The sequence below is a fragment of the Rattus norvegicus genome, chromosome 1 (genome assembly GCF_021556685.1).
Source record: "Rattus norvegicus strain SHRSP/BbbUtx chromosome 1, alternate assembly SHRSP_T2T, whole genome shotgun sequence".
In the NCBI taxonomy this organism is placed as follows: Eukaryota; Metazoa; Chordata; class Mammalia; order Rodentia; family Muridae; genus Rattus; species Rattus norvegicus.
The window spans coordinates 105,598,908-105,617,815 of record NC_141534.1 but is presented as its reverse complement, the minus strand read 5'-3'; the positions used below and the strand labels follow the sequence as shown (position 1 = coordinate 105,617,815).

General features: G+C 50.9%; 1 protein-coding gene and 1 pseudogene across 1 annotated transcript; both read left to right on the top strand.

Annotated features, from left to right (window-relative positions):
• Positions 1-5,219: 5,219 nt before the first annotated feature.
• Positions 5,220-9,279, top strand: Klk1c10 (kallikrein 1-related peptidase C10). The gene is made up of 5 exons (NM_001135173.1): positions 5,220-5,265; positions 7,196-7,349; positions 8,200-8,486; positions 8,583-8,719; positions 9,084-9,279. The coding sequence occupies exons 1-5, from the start codon at positions 5,220-5,222 to the stop codon at positions 9,237-9,239; spliced, it is 780 nt and encodes a 259-aa protein (NP_001128645.1). The 3' UTR covers positions 9,240-9,279.
• A 2,924-nt stretch (positions 9,280-12,203) lies between these two features.
• Positions 12,204-17,621, top strand: Klk5l-ps3 (kallikrein related-peptidase 5 like, pseudogene 3; annotated as a pseudogene).
• Positions 17,622-18,908: the final 1,287 nt, after the last annotated feature.

The window sequence follows — 18,908 nt, the reverse complement described above, 5'->3', positions numbered from 1 at the left end:
ACCTCAATGTTTAATGAGAAAACCTGTCCCCCAAAATAAGTTCAGAACTTTTAAGATGACACAGATTAGGTACCTGCTGTCAGGCTTGAATAATGGAGTTTGGGACCCACACTGTGGAAGGACAGTCACTACTGCCTTCATTTACTAAGGGAAAGGTTGAACTCAAGGATGGCCATTAAAGCAAGGTCATGCTGAGTGACAGGCCAACCACAGACCAACCTCTATCACACATCTTGTGGAAATTTTCAGTGTAACCTGATGATTTATGCCCTGCAGAAACCTGGAGGGGTGTCCATTAACAATCCTCCTGTTCCACACATGACCTCTGCCCAGGGCTCTCAGCCTTCCCCCATGGTGACCAAGCCTCCCCTTGGGCTCACCATGGGCTCTGCCTCAGCTGTGTGCTGCACCTAGCCAGAGCCTCCACCCTCCTCCAGCTGGGACCGGCTGGGTGCAGCTCAATGCCCAGCTGTTCAGCCAGTGTCCTCCTCCACAGGGCGACTTCACCCTTCCTCTGTTAAGCCCCTCAACTGCCACATCAGCACTCCCACAGCCTCTCAGGTTCTTGGCTTTATTCCTGACCTTGGAAGGTAGAGGGCAGAGTGTAGACAGATGGCTTGGTTGTAACAGTTCAGCTCAGGAGTAGGCGTCTGTCATGATCTTGACTTTGGAGGAGTGGGGCAAGAACATTGCTGTAGTGTTCTTATTATAGTAATCTTTCTGTCTCTGTCTCTGTCTCTCTATGTCTCTCTGTTTCTCTGTGTGTCTGTCTGTCTGTCTCTCAATGTGTGTGTGTGTGTGTGTGTGTTGTTGTTGTTGTTGTTGTTGTTGTTGTTGTTGTTGTTGTCCAGAGGAAGGAACAAGGTCCTCCCACCCCTTGTTAACTTCAGTGTATGTCCTTAAACATTAGTGCTCTTCTGCTTGGTGTCTTTGACCTTAAAATCTCAACTCTGTATCTGGTGATATCTGAATGTGGTCTGGGCTGGTGGGGAACTGCTGCTATCTAAATATTCATCCTATAGGTGAATGTCTGTGTCCCTGAGTTCTAGAAAGTGGCTTGTGGGTAAAACACATATTTTTCATTGTGTGCACATGTCTATACATCCAGTATGTACACATGCATGTCAGCCACTGCCTGCTTTGTTTTTTTATTTTATGTGTGGGAATATTTTGTCGGCATTCATGTATGTGCACCATGTCTGTGCCTGGTGCCCTCAGAGGTCAGAAAAGGCCATCAGATCCCCTGGAACTGGAATTCCAGATAGTCATGAGCTACCATTTGGTTTCTGGAAATTGAAACTGAATTCTCTGTGAGAGCAGCCTGTGCTCTTAACCTGTGAGCCATTTCTCCAGCCCAACCTTAGTTTTTTGACACAGAACTTATCAGAGGCACAATGCTCACTGGTTAGCCCGGGGGAGCTCCAGGGATCTGATTGCCTCCAGGCAGTGTAGCTTATGGAGTTATAAGCACGCGCCGCCATGCCTGGCTTTTTCCTGGAGTGCTTGGGATTGAACCTGGGTCCTTGTGATTGGAAGGCAAGGACTTTACCCACTGAGTCGTGTCCTCAGATTTTAAATTGTGGTTTGATGTTGTAACTAGATCTGTACCGATGTCTGTCATACTTCAGGCATAGCTACCATCACCAACCTGAACATCCTCATGGACACATAAATAAACGGGTGTCCTTTGTTTAAAGTAACAAGTGTAATCCCAGAACCTGAGAGACCTAATAGAGAAGACTGTCAGGCATTCAGACTGCCCCAGTTACGTTACAAGTTTTAAGCCAGGCTGTGCAACAGAGTGAGACCTTGCCTCAAAACACTGAATGAATAAATCAATTCATAGTGTTTCAAGGGCTTAGAATGCTTCAGGCAGAATTCACCACACACAGACACCGGTAGGCCCTTTCTGAGTTTCATGACCGTACCCATGTTCTAGGATTGAGAAAAACAAGCTCCAAGAGTCCAAAGTCTGGCCTGGGAGACAGGTCAGTCAGTGAGAGTCCAGTCAATGAGCTGCTTACTGTACAGATTTGTGGATCTGGGTTTGACCCTCGGAATGTGTCAGAAGCCATAAGCAATGAAGCTCTGGGTGGCGGGAGTAGACACAGTCGGTTCACGAGGGTCACTGGCCAGTCAGCCTAGCATAGTCAGTGAGCACAGGTTCAGTGAGAGTAATCTATCTCAGTACTCAAGGTACATGTGCCTGAAGAATGACCCTGGAGACTGTCCTATGACTTCACATGTGCATATATACACCCAGGCACATGCGCACAAGCAAACACAGGAGTCACTGTCTCCCTGCAAGTACAGTTGGAGTTGTCGAAATCAGAGTATAGAACTGCAAGACAAGTGTGTGTGTGTGTGTGTCTGTGTGTCTGTGTGTGTTTGTGTGTGTGCGTCTGTCTGTGTGTGTCTGTGTGTGTGTCTGTGTGTGTGTGTGATATGCATGTATACTCACGGGTGCAGTGTGGGTGGAAGCCACATTTATATCTATTTGTTTTAAAATTTTATTTTCTTTATAATTGCATGTGTGCACATGAACGCATGCATTCAAAAATGTGCATGCACTAGTGCACATGTGTGTTTGTATGTATTCCTGAAGGCCAAAAGAAGATGTCAAATCCCTTGGAACTGGAGTTACAAGTTGTGAACCGTCATTTTGGTGCTGGGAATTCTAATCGTGCCTTTAGGAAAGTAATCTGAGTTCTTAACCCAAGAGCCATCTCTTTAGCCTTCTATTTTTTTTCTTTTCTTTTTTCTATTCCTTTCTTTTGTTTTACCCAGGCTCTCTCACAGACCTTTACACTAGCTGGTCAGCTAGCTCTGGGATCTGATTGTCTCCCTCCCCCAGGCTACACCACTAGTGTTACAGGCATGTGCTGCCACATCTGACTTTTTATGTGGGTGTGGGTGTTTCCCCTGCATGTATGTATGTATGTGCATCACATGTGTGTAGTGCACATGAAAGTCAGAATATGGCCTAGGAATTGAAATTACAGATGGTTCTGAACTGCCTTGTTGGTGCTGGGAATCAAACCTGGATCCTATGCAAGAGTAGCCAGTGCTTGTAATTGCTGAGACATCTCTCTATTTCTTAGATAGCCAAGGCCCATTTGCCTAGGGATGGTGCAACTCACAGTGGGCTGGATCCTATTGGACCAGCAAACAAGACAACTTCCCACAGACACGCTCTGGGCAACCTCTCAATTGAGATGCCTTAGATGATCCTAGGCTGTGTCACATTGGAAGATGAAATCAGACAGAATAGATCAAGTAGGGCTCCTTGAATTTTCTTTGCTTTGGGGCAGAGACAATGTGGTGCTTAGCTATGGATGAAGTTCCAGGATCAGTTAGAATCATGGCGAGGTTGAAAGTGGGCTTGGAGATGTGGGCATGGAATGTATAATATGATCTGGGAAGGCATAGATGGAGGGAGTTTGGTTTGACTCAGGATAGGGAGGATATTGTGATTGGCATTGGATGGCGTCGTTTTGTGGGAGGGGTAAAGAATAAGAAAGATGGGAGTTGGGCTGCGTTTACAGAGTACAGGTTTAGATTAGCTTTTGATCAGGACGATACATGGATTTCGGAGGGCATCTGACTTGAAGTGAGTGGGGCTGGGTACTGAACATGGAGGACTGAGTTCCCTTGGGTTGTGTTGAATCAGCGGAGAGTTGGACTGATTTGAGTTAAGGTTTGAGCTTCCTGGGCTGGGTTGGCTGGGGATTTCATTGATGAAAAGTCGTGGTTGGTTAGAGTAAGGGCGACAGTGGGTTGGGTGTAACTCGGTTGGTTGATAGAGTTACCTGGCTTCCATCTCCAGCACCACAGACAACAGGCAGGGCGGCGCACACCTGTCGCCCCGGCACTCAGGGGGTTGAGACAGGAGGAGCAGGTGTGCATCCTCTCACCACATAGAATGAAATATTGAGAAAAACCCCTCCCTCTGTCCACAGGGTGACTCTGGAGGACCCTTGGTCTGTGGGGGTGCCCTGCAGGGCATTGTATCCTGGGGTGATGTCCCCTGTGATACTACCACCTAGCCTGGAGTCCACACAAAAGTCTGCAGCTACATAGAGTGGATCTGGAAAAATATGAGAAGGAACTGAATCAATGGCCCACCACTTACATCCTTCAAGGACCACCTGGGACTCTGACTAAGAATCCCCAGTAGCTGGCCAGCAGCCTCATTCCTACCTGAGAAAGCTCAGTCCCTCTGCATATCAATATACACTGTTAGCCAGGGTCTCCTCCTTCCTGATGTCCCTGTTTGACATAAAGAAAACAGTATTGGTAGGGTGGTGGTGTGGGTCTTTGATCCCAGGACTCAAGAATCAGAGGCAGGTACATCTCTGACTTTGAGGCCAGCCTCGACTACAAAGTGTGTTCCAGGATAGCCAGGGCTACACAGAGAAACCATCTCTTAAAAAAAGAAAAAAGAAAAAGAAAATAGTGTTGTTCCATATTTCTGTTGATCCAACTATCTGCATAAGGGTGTGAATTTCTTTCTAAGGGTATTGTTGTGGTAAATAATATTTGGGGGTTTCTACATCACCATAGATCATTTACATCCCAAATAAAAGACTCAAAACCTTCATATTTACAAAAAGCCTTAAAGCACTACGCTGGGCAGGTTTCAGCCCTCTATGCTCTTTTGTCTTCTTCCCTGTCAATGACCCCAAGATGTGACTCTCCTTGTTCCACCTGGGCCGCTCCTACTGCTAGGGAATGGCCCTCATGGATATGTGCTCATGAACCACCTACCCAATGACAACTTCTTCCTTCCCATGTCCTTTTCTTCTCATGGTCCCTGTCTGAGACCCCAAGACCAGGAACTTCCAGGTTCTTGTACCTGCATATAACACCCCTTCACTGTCACCCCTGAACTTGGCATCTAGCTTTGGTCCCCAGAACATAAATAGGTCCAGGAGCAGCAGGGCCTGCCCCACCCAATCTCCACCCTGGTAAGGTATCCAGGGTGACCTAGGGTCTACTGGACAGCAGGTGCAACAGGGCCCTCCCCTCCCACAGCCATGAGGGTGAGAGCAGGGATTCTACCTCCGTCAGCAAGGGCAGGGCCTTGGCCAGCATCTGGGTGCCAACAGGGCAGGGGCGGGGCTGGGGGGAGAACGAGGAGTTTTTAAAGGCTCCCCAAGGACACTCCTCAGCTCCAAGATCACCACCTACTTCTCTTCTACTTCTGGACACCTGATATCATGTGGTTCCTGATCCTGTTCCTCGCCCTGTCTCTGGGAGGGATTGGTGAGACAGGGGGGACGTTGGAGGGGCCAGAAACCTGACTCTCATGCTGCCTTTGGCCCAGGACATTCCTCTTCCCTCTCCCCTGGCCCCAGCTACATTCTAAAGCAACACCTGCTCCTCCCTCTCTCCCCCAACACACTGTCAAGTCCCTCACAGTCCTCTCTCCCATGCCAGGTACCTGTTCCCTCCCATTTTCCAGAACTTTCTCCTTCCTTAGCCACCTCAACATCACTGGGCTTCTCCTGTCACTCCAAGGAATCTTTCCAAACCCCGAATTAACCTTAGGACCTCACTTGTCTCTCTAATTGTTGTTTTGGCTTGAGCCTAAGAATCTAAGCCCTGATTCGGGAGCTTGCCCAAATCCCACACTAGAGCCCTTGGCTGTCTAGAAGCTGTCAGACTTCAGCTGTGCTCTCCACATCCTTAAAACTGGTCTCCCATCTTCTCAAGGTGCTCAGTTTCTATTGACAGTTTCACTTCCCAAATTGCCTTGTGACATCAGATATGTCCCCCTACCCTTTCTCCTGTGGGGGGTTGACCCATGTCCCTTCTCCATTGCTTTTTGGTTAAGTCTAGTTTTGGGAGGAGGTGTCAGGTGCCAGTTGTGGACATCAAGGATCTTCATCGATCACTTGGATAGGGTCTCACTGAATGTGGATTTTCCATTTAGACTAAATTGACTGTCTGGAAGGTCTCAGGGACTCCTACTGCTTCCACCTTTGGTGTTACAGGGGCACACTGCCACACCTGACCTGTTACCTGGGTTTGGGGAGTTCAGCTTGGATCCTAATGCTTGCACAACCAATACTGTAGCAACCAAGCCATCTGCCCAGCTCTCGGGAATAAGCACTGAGCTAGTGTCTCATGGTGAAATTCAGGCTTGTCTTTGGTCTGTGGCAATCCTCCTGCCTCAGCATTCTGTGTGCTGGGATAACAGATATGTGCTTGCCAAGCTTCCCTGTTTCCTAACTCTGTGCTTTCTCTGACTCTTCCCTCCCCTGCTGCCCACTCTCATCCACAGGCCACTTGTTCTTTCTAGCCCCACCAGCTCCTGTCCTGTCTTGCTAGAACCCCACTGCACAGCTCCAGTTCCCATTCTGTGCAGGACATCCCAAGACCCCAACACCTAACCCTAGCACCCCACACCAACTGGGTCCTCCTCTCTGCCTCATAGTGGTATGACTTGTTTAACTCTATTTACATCCCTCTGCTGTCTTGAGGCTGCCTCCAAGAGAACCCTGAACCTCACCAACACACTGATCATTTGACCCTGCCCACTGCTTGGGAAACAGGACCATTCCCTCACATCCCCCAGAGTCTCCTTCTCCAATTGCTTGTCCAGGCTCAAACTATGTTCTTAGGGAGCCCCACTCTCTTAGGTATCATCTCCACCACAGACCATAACAGGAGCCCACACCCAAGGCTCAAACCTGCCCCTTTAATTTGGAAACCCCTCATTCTCTCCCATGACAGCTGGCCGCTTCATACCCAATCCAGGAAACCCCAAGTCATCCCCAAGCTCCCGTGTCTGGATTCATTTATTTGCTCAAATCTAGTTATCAGGGTCCTCACCCTTTCCAGAATTCCCAAAATCCAACCAAAGCCCTGATGTCTTCTCAAGCCTTGGAGTCTTTAAATGCCAAAGCCTCTTGGCCTCTGATTTCACTCTCATTGGACTGAGAATGGACTGGAATTCTCTCTCTTTCTCCCTCTTTCTTTGCCCTCCATCCCTTAACCCATACCTAATTTCTGCTTCATGAATTATCTCTGTCCCCACAGCATTGATCTCCTTGCAGAGGATCAGCCATACTGGAGTCCCTTCCCCACATACTGTAGCTATGTCCCAACCCTGTCTAACTGTGTCCCCCAACACTACAACCATACACGTATCTGTTCCAACCATACCCCCACCCCCGTTTGCTCCTTACAGATGCTGCACCTCCTGGCCAATCTCGGATTGTTGGAGGATATAAATGTGAGAAGAATTCCCAACCCTGGCAAGTGGCTATCATCAATGAATACCTATGCGGGGGTGTCCTGATAGACCCGAGCTGGGTGATCACGGCTGCCCACTGCTATAGCAAGTGAGTAAGAGAGGGCACAAGAATGACTCGAGGACAGGCAGAGGTACTTAATGGCAAGGGGTTGGGATTGGCTCAAAGTCAAAAGAGATCCAACAGGGCTGGACCCCTGGCCTATCCATGACCTCCTGGGTCTCTTTGCTCCTCTCTCCAGGCTTGTGTTCGAGGCCTGGTTTTATCTTTTCTGTGTTATTGTTCATATGTCTCCTGCCTGTATTCACATCTGAGTGTCTCTGTGGCCATCTGTCACTCTGTGTCTCCTCCACAGGTCTAAACCCATCTTAGTCTGGGTCTGGGTCTCTTGTGTCCTCTTTTATTACTACTGACAATACTGGAGAACAGGCCTAAAGGTCCCTGAGGATACAAAGTCATGTCACTGAATGTAGGTTGAGCCTGAATGTATGGTGTGAGAGAATTCCTCCCTCTCCTCAGAGAAGCTCGGCCTTTAGGACCTTCTGTCCACTCACAGGACACAGGGAAGGGCTGGTCAGAACTGGATGTTGGAGAGCAGGTTGTTGGCAGTAGGGGAGGAGAGTTAGGGAAGGGGAGCTCAGACTTGGGCTGTTGGCTAGGCCTTACTTACTGGGGAAGTTCAGCCCAGTTCCAGCTGTAGTTGAACAGTTCTCAGGCCCTCCTCCTCCCCATGCTTCCCTTGTCTTCTGTCTCTGTCTCTGTCTCTTTGTCTCTAAATATGTGTGTGTGTGTGTGTGTGTGTGAGAGAGAGAGAGAGAGAGAGAGAGAGAGTTTCTGTCCAACTCTTCCTTCCTCCCTCCCTCTTCCCCCTTTCCCTGTATTCTGCCCAATCTCCCTGGTTGCCTCTTCTCATTCACTCCGTCTCCTTCCCTGCCTTCAGCTATTACCATGTTTTGTTGGGTCGAAACAACCTATTTGAAGATGAACCCTTTGCTCAGTACCGGTTTGTCAACCAAAGCTTCCCTCACCCTGACTACAAGCCATTTCTCATGAGGAACCACACCCGACAACGTGGAGACGACTACAGCAATGACCTGATGCTGCTCCACCTCAGCGAGCCTGCTGACATCACAGATGGGGTGAAGGTCATTGATCTGCCCACGGAGGAGCCCAAGGTGGGGAGCACCTGCCTTGCCTCGGGCTGGGGCAGCACCAAACCCCTGAATTGTAAGTCTAATCTAGGAAACAGAGCTGGGTGTGAGGGGGAGGCAGAGAGGACCTGGATGGGGTCGGCTCAAGAACCTCTTGCCTCCTGATCCACAGGGGAATTACCTGATGATCTCCAGTGTGTGAACATCCACCTACTGTCTAATGAGAAGTGCATCGAAGCCTACGAACAGAAGGTGACAGATCTCATGCTGTGTGCAGGAGAGATGGATGGACGCAAAGACACTTGCAAGGTGAGAAAGCATCTCCCTGCAATGAGGTAAAGGGATGAGAGTAGGAACTGAGGATCTCAATTCCCAATTCCAGACCTTGTCTAAGCAGAGGTTTCCCATCCTTCCTTATGGAAGTGATGAGAGCTGTGAGGGAGGACCCTGCAGCTGGTACTATTCCTCCTCATTGACTTGGCTTCAGGGACTGGCCTGTCCACCCCTCACTCCCTGTAAGAGATGGGCTCCCAAGAGTTGGGTTCCCTACCTTACTGGCCAGAGCTGCCTCTTAGAGTCCCCCTGTCTTCCTCCTTCGGAAATCAGTTCCAGGCTGTCAAGTACACCCCAAATTCCAACTCCTTCCTTACTCCTATCCCTCTCCTTCTTTCAGGGTGACTCAGGAGGCCCCCTCATCTGTGATGGTGTGCTTCAAGGCATCACATCGTGGGGCAATGTCCCATGTGCTGAACCCTATAACCCAGGTGTCTACACTAAACTTATTAAGTTCACCTCCTGGATAAAAGAAGTTATGAAGGAAAACCCCTGAGTGTCACACTGTCCCCTGATCTCAATAAAACTCACCATGCAGCACACGTGTTCAAGTTCTGACCCTTTCTCACCTTCTGAAGTATGGAGCTGGGAGTCTGCCCAGCTAGGGTCAGGACTCTAAAAGGTCGGGAAGGGATAGGGGTCCATATATGGTTGGCTAAAGGGATCCCCTTGAGACCAAGGCAGACAAAAGGCTCAGACCAAGTCAGGGATGGCAAAGGGGTTTCCTTTGGCAAGTAGCGTGTTCAATTCTCACAGTGTAGTAATGTTAGACACACCTGAATGTTTAACTCCATTTAGGCCCGACGCTATACTGGGGCAGAAGAGGTGATGAGCAGTCGGACACTGAGTACTTAAACTGCCAGCCTGGTTATATTGAGTCGCAGAAGCCAAGAAAGGGGCAGGAGTCTTATATTAAGCCTTTTCTTCCTGGGGAGGGGTCTGTAAACAGAAGGGTAGGGACTGCCCCCAAGGCTAGGCTACAGAGTATTCCCGTGGAACCCATGGAGGGAATATCTCTAGTATGGCTGTAATGGGATTGAGGAGTAACTTGGGGGATGCCCTATGGGGCAGAGTATCGCCCAGCTTGGCAAAAGGGCCACATTGTTCCCACTCCTTGGAACCACAAACCAGTGTGTGCCCAGAGGGACATAGCCACAGCTGAGAGTATTGGAGGACTTTCAGAGGAGGGTCTCTGCCAAGACTCAGGCAGTAAGGAGTGGGTCCTAGAGCAGGGAGTGGGGCTTGCCACCTGTGTCCCCAGGGTGGTACCTGCTCTCAGGGGAAGAATGGGACCTCAAGGGAGGTCTGATGGAAACTGAGCCACAGGGGCCAAGGTAGAGGCATCTGGCTGCAGGGATTCATCAGTGTCCTGAGAAGTTGCAGTGTCTATCTGTTGGGGAGGCTCTTGGTAGTTCACAAAGCTGCTTGCAATAGACAGCTTCTGGGCAGGGTCCAAGCTTCTGGCCTAAATGGACAGCTGCTGCAAGTGCAATGAGTGGTGTCTCGAGGCCCAAAGGAAGTAGCTGAGCCTCCGCTCCATGAAAGGCGTACTGTAGCTCCACATCCGCACTTGGTTGAGGAAGGACAAAGTCCCTGTGGTAAGGGACCCCGTGGGCACTCGACTCAGAGTCCCACCCCAAGCCCCAACTCTGTCCTGGAGGCTTGACCCCCTTTCCTGGGCTCCGCCCCTGCCCTCCCTAGGCCACGCCCTTCCCCCGGAGGCCCCGCCCTCACAGGCCCACAGAATCTAGGCTCTGGACCACCAGCACAGGGAGAAGGCCAGCTGGTACGATACCTGTGGCCTTGGGCGCAGCCTATTGCAGTTGAAGACAAGGAGCTTCAGTCTGAGGAGAATCAGGAGCCCTGCACTGGGGTGGGGCCAGAGAAGCACAGAAGGCTAGACAGGAAACACCACACCACACACCAAAAGGAGAGAAATAGAGACAACCACCCTGACATGCTTTAAGGAAGCGCGGACACACACACACACACACACACACACACACACACACACACACACAAACACACAAACACACAAACACACATGCACACACACACACAGGACAAATGGATACATACTCAGAGGGAAAGGGAATTGAGAGACAAAGCCATCAGTCACAACTACTGAGCATAGACTTTTAATCCCAGCTACTTATGATGCTGAGGCAAGAGAATGGTATATTCAAAGCCAGCATGGACTAGAGTGAGACCACAGCCAGTGTGAGCCACAGAGAAAGCCCTAGAAAGACAGAGACACCCCTCTCCCTCAGAGCAGCAGAATTGGAAATCTAGCCACACTTCTGGGGAGGAGCAGCTCTGGGCTGGGGGCAGGGGGTGTCCCGGAATCTCCAGTCACCCCTGTCCTTGCAAACTTTTATTGATGCCAATGCTGAGGAAACTGAAGATGAAGTCTATCTTGTTCAGGCGTCAGCAGACTGGTCAGAAGGAGAGGAACATGGTGGGCAGGAGGATGAGGCATAGTGCCAGGGCCAGAAATATGAAGCCCTTGCTCATGTGAATGTAAAGTGTGGAGAAGAGTCAGAGAGATGGCTACAGTTACCCCCCCCCACCTCTCTGTATGTGTGTGTGTGTCTGTCCTTCTTTCACACTATCAGGAGTCCAAACTAATTACCCCAGAGGCTGGGATGGAGAGCCATCTCAAGGCCAGCCTGAGCAGTTTAGAGACACCTGGACCTTATCTGTCTCAAAATACAAAGTATAAGCAGTCCAGGGGTCCTGGGGCTGTGGCTTCACTGGTAGAATGCTTGCCTAGCATGTGTGAAGTCCTGCACTCCAGCCTCAGCATGAATGCTGGGCTTGCTGACCTCCAGCTCAGCTCCTGCTTCAGAGAGACCTGTCTCAAGGGAGTAAGGGGGACACTGACAGTGAGGGTCATCCTGTCCTCCCCTGCCCTCCATGCCCGACTCAGATGCCTGTACCAGCAGACACACACACACACACACACACACACACACACACACACACACACACACACACACACACATACCACTATAAAAACACGTAAGTATTCAGAGGTGTTAAAAAGATAGTCTTGATCTCAGAGCGGCAAATGGGCCATTGGCATAGATTGTACTGACCACTGAGACTTGGAAGTGAGGTTTTTATTGGGGTCTAGGTAAGTAAACTTTGATTGAGTGCCAGTCATACCCCTGTTTTCACCCATTCCACAACCTTCAGCTTCTTTGATCAAGCTGCCCTGCCCATGGGCCCATTCCCAGTTACATCTCAGACCCCAGGAATCCATCCAGAACTAAGAAATATGGGTTCTTGTGCTCAGCCACTCTCCTTGGTGTAAGTGTATATCTCTCAGACTAAGAGGCATGGCTCAGATATCTCCCATGTGCCTGCAGGGCCGGGTGGAAGTGTGGAGGGGTGAAGGCTTTCTCAGGCCTTGTAGAGAGACCAAAAGACCTCAGCTCCAAGCTCAAACCCTGCTGCCATGTGGTTTCTGGTTCTGTGCCTCATGCTGTCTCTGGGGGAATATGGTAAGAAGTTGAGGGTTCCACAGGAAGAAAAGGGGACCAGACTCCTCCCTTCTTTCCCATAAGTCTTCCCTCTCACAGCAGCACAGTGTCATTCCCCACCCCATGGAGTTCCTAGACCAGAGATGGGTGTTTTGATTTCTTGTGGTGCCACCCGGCCAGCCTATCTCAGCCCTACCATGCTGCATAGCCCTTCTTCTTCCTTTTGTCTACCTTGATGTCCTAGAAAATCTCTTCTAGTCCACACCCTGCCTCCAGCCAATTTACCTCAGGTGCAGATCCTGGGCCATCTCTGTCTGTCATGGTGAGATTCAGAATTCTTCACTGGAAGACATCCCTCTGCCTTCCAGCACCCCTTAGCCTAACCACAACACTCCTGTCATTCTCACACAGACTCAACTATCACCCTAGGCCCTCCACCTTGACTTCTGTCCCACACTTCTTTTGCTGGGAGCATAGATTCCCATGACACACTCTGTTCTATCATTTAACTAAGAGATCTCCTCAAAGATCACAAATAGCTCTGCCCTCTACAGTCTGGAATTAGGTTTTTTTTTTTTTTTAAATTTTCCTCTTATTCTGCTCTCCTCCTTATCTTTCTGAGAGGGTTGCAGGGGCTCTTCTAGAACTGCTTCCTGGGTCATCTTTGGAGTCTAATCTGTCCCCACCCTTTCCCACTCTGATCCCTTAACCCTACACAGGATGCTTTTTCAAGAAACAGACCTCTTCCATGGGAGCCCATCTCTATTTTGGACATTCTCTTTCTGAGAACACAGTTTCCACCATCACCCACCCCAGGCCTTGCTTACTCCCAAACCCCCAGGAGCCTATGCAACTCCAGACATTGCCTCATCTGCTGTCTCCCAGTCTGCTGTCTAGGGTCAGCTTTGTACTCAGAGTCTATGTCTCCCTAGATAAAGCAAACTACCATTGAGCAAGGCAGGTGTGGGTCCTGAAATCCAGTCCACTCTAGCACCCCTTAACCTGACCACCCTCCTGGTCCTCTGCTCCATGTCCCTTCATATCCACAGGAAAGTTTTTCTTCCCAATCCCTTTTCCATGCCAACACTGGGCCCTACCCAGAACTCCTTTCTGCAGGTGCCTTTCCCCTCATCCAGTCCAGTACAGTTGGAGGCTGGGAGTGTGAGAGACATTCCCAACCCTGGCAGGTCGTGGTGTATCACTATGACAAGGTTGTCAGGGGTGGTGGGGTGGCGTCCTGGTCCAACCGCAGTGGGAACTCACAGCTGCCCACTGCATCCCAGGGAGGATGGGTTCAGGTGTGGCTGTGGCCGGAGCATTTGACTGACAAGCAAGGGTCCCTGGGATCCACCTCCCAAACACATTAGTAGGAAAATTGGGGTGAAGGAAGCTCCTCTCCTTCAGGAAGACTATGCCACCCTCTTCCTTGGAGGACCTCATGGGAGGTAGAGGTCTGAGGGATGAAGGTTGGTGCTGGGTCAGAAGAGCAGAATGGTGAGTGGGCCATGAGCACCTGAGTCTCCCCTCACGTTTCCCATTTTTTCTCTTCTCTTTCCCTGACCCTATGCCTCTGCATCTGTCCTATCTCTGTCCTCCTCTATGACCATCTGTCACTATTGGTCCCCCCTTCTACACCTATGCCCAACTCTCTCTGGGTCTGGGTCTCACTCTCCATCCCCATCACTACTGACCACACTGAAGAACAGGATTCACTGCACCCTAGTGGCAGGAATGGGGGGCATATTCCAATGTGAGGGATGTCTTCTGCTTTCCAGACCAACCTGGCACTGTAGGATCATGTCCTCGCTGGGGGACACAAAGGGAGAGAATGGGCTGGTCTGGGACAGGGCAGCTGGATGAGCACAGAAAGAGGGCAGGTTACTGGGAGGAAGTGGGCTCAAAGCTTGTGCTGTGACCATACCGCAGGTGCCAGGCAAACTCAGGCTAGCCCAGTGTACCTGAGTGGCTCTCAGGCCTGCCCTTTCCCTGTTCCATTTCCCCTTCTCTCTTTACTTCCTGCTACATTGCCCTTTTTCCTCTACTTGTCTCTGCTTCTTTTCCGTCCCCAGTCCCTTCTTCTGTCCCTTATACTTACTGCTCCCAGGTGTCCCCAGGTGCTTTCCCATGCTGCTCCTTGCTGCCCCTTCCCTCCATTACCTTTGTAGGTCTCTTGATTAAATCATGTGTGAATGCTGCCTGTGTGTGTACTGTTTGTGCATGTGTGTGTGTATGGAGGCCAGGAGCAGATGTTAGCTGTCTTCCTCTCTTTCTCTCCAGCTTCTGTTTTCTAAGTTTATTTCTCACATCTCTGTTTTGTATGTGTGAGTGTGTGTGTGTGTGTGTGTGTGCAAGCATGTATGACACTGCACCAGCTTGGAGATCAGGAGACAGCCTGCAGGAGTCAGTTCCTTCCCTCCACCATGTAGGTCTTGGGATTGAACTCAGGTCACTGTGCTTGGCTGCAAGAGCCCCTACCTACTGAGCCGCTTCACTGCCTGCATCCTTTTTCTTTAATCATCTTAATAAAAAATCCTGTATATGAGTGATTTGATTCTATGTGTGTCTGTGCACTAGGAACTAGACTTACAGACACTTGTGAGTCAGCAGGTTTGTGCTGGGAATGGACCCAGGTCCTCTGAAAAAGCAGTCAGTGCTCTTAACCACTGAGGCACCATCTCTCTAGCCAACTTTTGCCCCTATTTTTTGAGACAGGAGCTCAAATATTCAGCATAGCTGGGTCCCAGGCAGCACTAGAGATCATCATGTCCCTGTGTCCTCAGCCCGGGAATTGTAGGCACATGCCACTCAACCTGATTGGCATCTCAGTTCCTAAGGTCAATGTCAGGTGCTCACACTAGTGCATTAAGCTCTTTACCCGCTGAGCTGTCTCACACCCTGGTGCCCCTGCCTTTCCCATTCTGTGTCTGCCTCTCCCTCCCTCTCCTGCCAGTACTTTCCTGCTCTCTCTGCTGTCCACCCTCTCTTTCCCCATCCATTCCTCCTCTCATTCTCCCTTCTGCCCAGATCCCCTGCTTGATCCTTCTCCTTCGTCTCTGCTTCTCCCTCGCAAAACAAGGTGAGGCTGGGTCAGCACAGCCTGGATGCTGATGGAGACACTGGCCAGTATGTCCCTGTCGACATTCTCTCCCACACCCACTCTGTAACAGGAGCCTCCGAATGCCCACGTTTCTCAGCCCGGATGCTGACAACAGCCAGGACCTGATGCTGCTTCAGCTGAGGGAGCCAACCAACACCACAGAGGCTGTGAGGGTGACTGAGGAGCCCACTGAGGAGGCTAAGCTGGGGAGCTGCTGCCTGGCATCCGGCTGGGGCAGCACCAGGCCAGATAAGTGTATGCCTGGGTCAGACCCAGTAACCTGGAGCAGGAAGTGCGGTTCTGGAGGAACAGGCCGGGCAACTGAGCTCCTGTATTCCTGTCATGGTTGTGTTCTCTCAGGCCACAGCTCTAAGTGCAAAGATGCTGCAGTGTGTGGACCTCACCCTCATGTCCAGTGATGTCTGTACGGACTCTTATTCACAGAGGGTGACAGAATCCATGCTGTGTGCTGGACACCAGGAAGGCGGCAGAGATACCTGCATGGTGAGCAGCCCCAACCCCAGGTTGCTGAGAGAAGACATGGATACCACCAGAGTGAAGGAAACTGATTCTGGGCTGAGGCAAGGCCAGCAGCTCCTCAGATGCTTAGGCTCCATAGCCCATCAGCACCCTGCCCTGCAGTGTGTCACAGCCTCCTCTGCTCCAGTCCTGTCCCCTCTCCTTCCCAAGCCACCCTATGTCTCTCACTCTTCCTCATCCAGGCTTCTCAGTCTGTGAATGCCTTTTCTTATGGATCTCCATGGTGCCTATGACCATCCTAGACCCTGGGCAGCCAACAGTTAGCATAGCACAGCCCCTCCCTCCCAGAGCAACATCATGGGGGTGTGGGGAATGATGCATAGCTTTTCCTGGGCCAGCATTTCTACTCCACAGACAGAGAAGACAACACACCAGTTCATCCATCTTGGCGAGTTCATGAGTTGTTAGATTAGCCTCAGGAGCACGGAAGGCAACTGCATCATCAAAGAGCCTGCCCCAGGACAGCACTTAGGAAAGCTGTGTCTCCTGAGTCTCCTGCACAACTCAAGCCGTTCTCCTCAAGACTCTCCTGTCCTGAGGGGCCTCCTGATCCCCATGCTCATGCCAGGAGGGGGGTTTGGATGTGGAGAACACAGATCCAGAAAAGGGGGCAGCCATAAACACCAGGTACAACTCAGGAGTGATGAGGTAGAATGTAAGGTGATGGAGACACGGGGCAGACAAGAGGCCTGAGACGCTGGGAGGGTCACTGTGGTAGGAGGGGATGTTGTGTTCAAGGTTAGAAGAGGCAGCACCTGACACAGGGGTGCAGGGTACTTGGAACTAGGTGGGGAGCAGAGGGAGAGGCAGGTACCAGGTAGCCAAGGCAAGGGCTACAGGGCTTGGGGGAAACCTAGGAGCTTGTGACTAAATTAGTGTCTGCAGACAGACTGTGATCTGGGCTCAGAGGGCACAGGAGTTTGCTTTCTGCAGGGCATCACTAGGGTGACAGGGGATACACTTACTCTCTGGTGTGCTGGAAGCTGGCTCTGGATGGTGCTGGACTGAGCAGGGACAAGCTGACTCTGCTCTCTGGTGCCCTCTGGTGTTCATGAGATGAGGCTGCAGGAAGGCTGAAGGGGGAGGGCTAGTCTAGGGCTTGAGCTGGGTGAGGACTCCAACCAGATCTTTATCCTCATCTGGTCTCACCCCACCCCCTTCCTCGCAGGTGTTTCCACAGTCTCTCCTGCTGCATTATGACCAAACAGCCCTTCTAATGGCAGAGCTGGCCTCTCCAAGCCCCTGCTCACCCTTGGCTATGAGGTGTCTGCCCTAGAAAATGTTCGTGGGAATGGGGTCAGGAGATGACCCCGGAGGAAATGTCACCTCTGTTCCCCTACTGCTGACCTGGGGACCCTGCCTTCTGTTCCCCACACTGACACAGAGGCACTGCCTTCAGTACAGGAGCTGCATCTGTTTGCCTTCCCCTCTGCCCAGGGCTTCAGGCTGTGTTCCCTTTGGGATGCTATCCTGCATTTTCCTGGGAGGCAAACTGCAAAGTTGCTATCTGTAATCTGTTGGTGGTTAAGGATGAGAGGTGGGGTACCCAGACAGAAAGTGGGATGTTCTCTCGCTCTACCTCCGTGCCTTCTTCTCTCAGGGTGACTCTGGAACCACACTCATCTGTGATAGGATGCTCCAAGGGATTACATCACGGGGTAGTAACCCCTGTGCCTATCCTAAGAAGCCTAGCATATTCACCAAAGTGTCAAAACACATGAACTGGATCAAGGCCAACCTGCAGATCACCCCATGAGGTCCTGTGCCTTCCCTAGTAAACTGACAACCATCAATTTCATGGTCCACGCCATCCCTTTGTATGGGTTCTAGGCATCTGGGGGCCCACGACTCAGCTTGCAGAATACAAAACCTCCTGACTCTTCCAACTCGGATGCTTAGCAGGAAGAACGAGCAGAGACACTTGGTTCCGGAGGTCTCCGAGGGGTTCCCTATGCCTCTCCCATATTAAGAGCATGGCAGGTCTGCAAACTGCTCAAGCAGAAGGAGGTGGTGGTGGCCTTGGCATGTGTGTGTTGCAGAGATGAAGGAAGGGTGTCACCCGGGAAGACAGGACAGAGGCACACAGTGACAAGTCCATGGAGCCCTGAGCAAGATCCACGCCCCACGCACCTGGGTACATGGTGGGGTGGTGCTAAAATGTCACCTTCATTTTTCCTGGAGATGACAGGATGCCTAAGGAATTTCTGAGCAGAGGAAGGAGGTCACTCCATGTCTTAAGGCTGGGGAAAAGGAGGGTGACCACAGAGTCAGGAAGCTCATTCACTTTGTGGGTGTTGGTGACAACAAGCCGCAATTAACAGAGGGACTCTCAGTCACAGATGTGGAGCTAGGGAGTGTCATGGGTGAAGACTATGACAGGGAGCAGAAAGGGATCCAGAGGCAAACTCAGAGGAAACCTGTGGGGTGGAGAGACAAACCTTACCACTCCCACACCCTGTCAGAGGCTCCTATGGACAGCGGTGTGTGAGAACATGTCCAGAGGGATTCCATGGACAGCAGTTCAGCAAGCCTGGTGTGCAGGGTGCTCACTGGGCTCTATCTCCTGTACTCTGCACTCAAAGGGGTCACATGACTCACATCCTGTCCATCTCCAGTGTCTGCAGGGCATAGCCCAGATACCCAAATCCACATTCACCCTTATAATCATGCTCTCAGCACAAACTGCTACTGATGTCCAAGGCTCCACTGGACTGAGATCCCACTCAGACAGGAAAGTCTCAGGCATTCAGAATTGTCCTAGGAGAGACTTAAGTTAGCATTTTCTCAAGGTTGAGTGCCATTGACTCTATGGAATCTTTTAGCATCCAGGAAACAAAGGAAGAAAGACTGAGGAAGAAGAGGAGAGAGGAAAGTAGGGGAAGGGGAGGAGAGAGGAAAGAAAGGAGCAGGGAAGGAATAGAAGAAGGAGGGTTGAGGAAAACAGCCGCTCTGGTGACATTCTGTGATCTGCTGACAAGTGAGGGGGGCATGCAGAAGAAATTGCAGGTATGGGGAGAGACCCATACTCACTGGGGACATGGCG

Bases quoted from the DNA above. Each gene is read 5' to 3' on its own strand.
- Klk1c10 (NM_001135173.1), top strand. From the start codon at position 5,220: ATGTGGTTCCTGATCCTGTTCCTCGCCCTGTCTCTGGGAGGGATTG. The intron at 5,266-7,195 runs GTGAGACAGGGG...TGCTCCTTACAG, and splicing joins CCTGTCTCTGGGAGGGATTG to ATGCTGCACCTCCTGGCCAA. The intron at 8,487-8,582 runs GTAAGTCTAATC...CCTGATCCACAG, and splicing joins CAGCACCAAACCCCTGAATT to GGGAATTACCTGATGATCTC.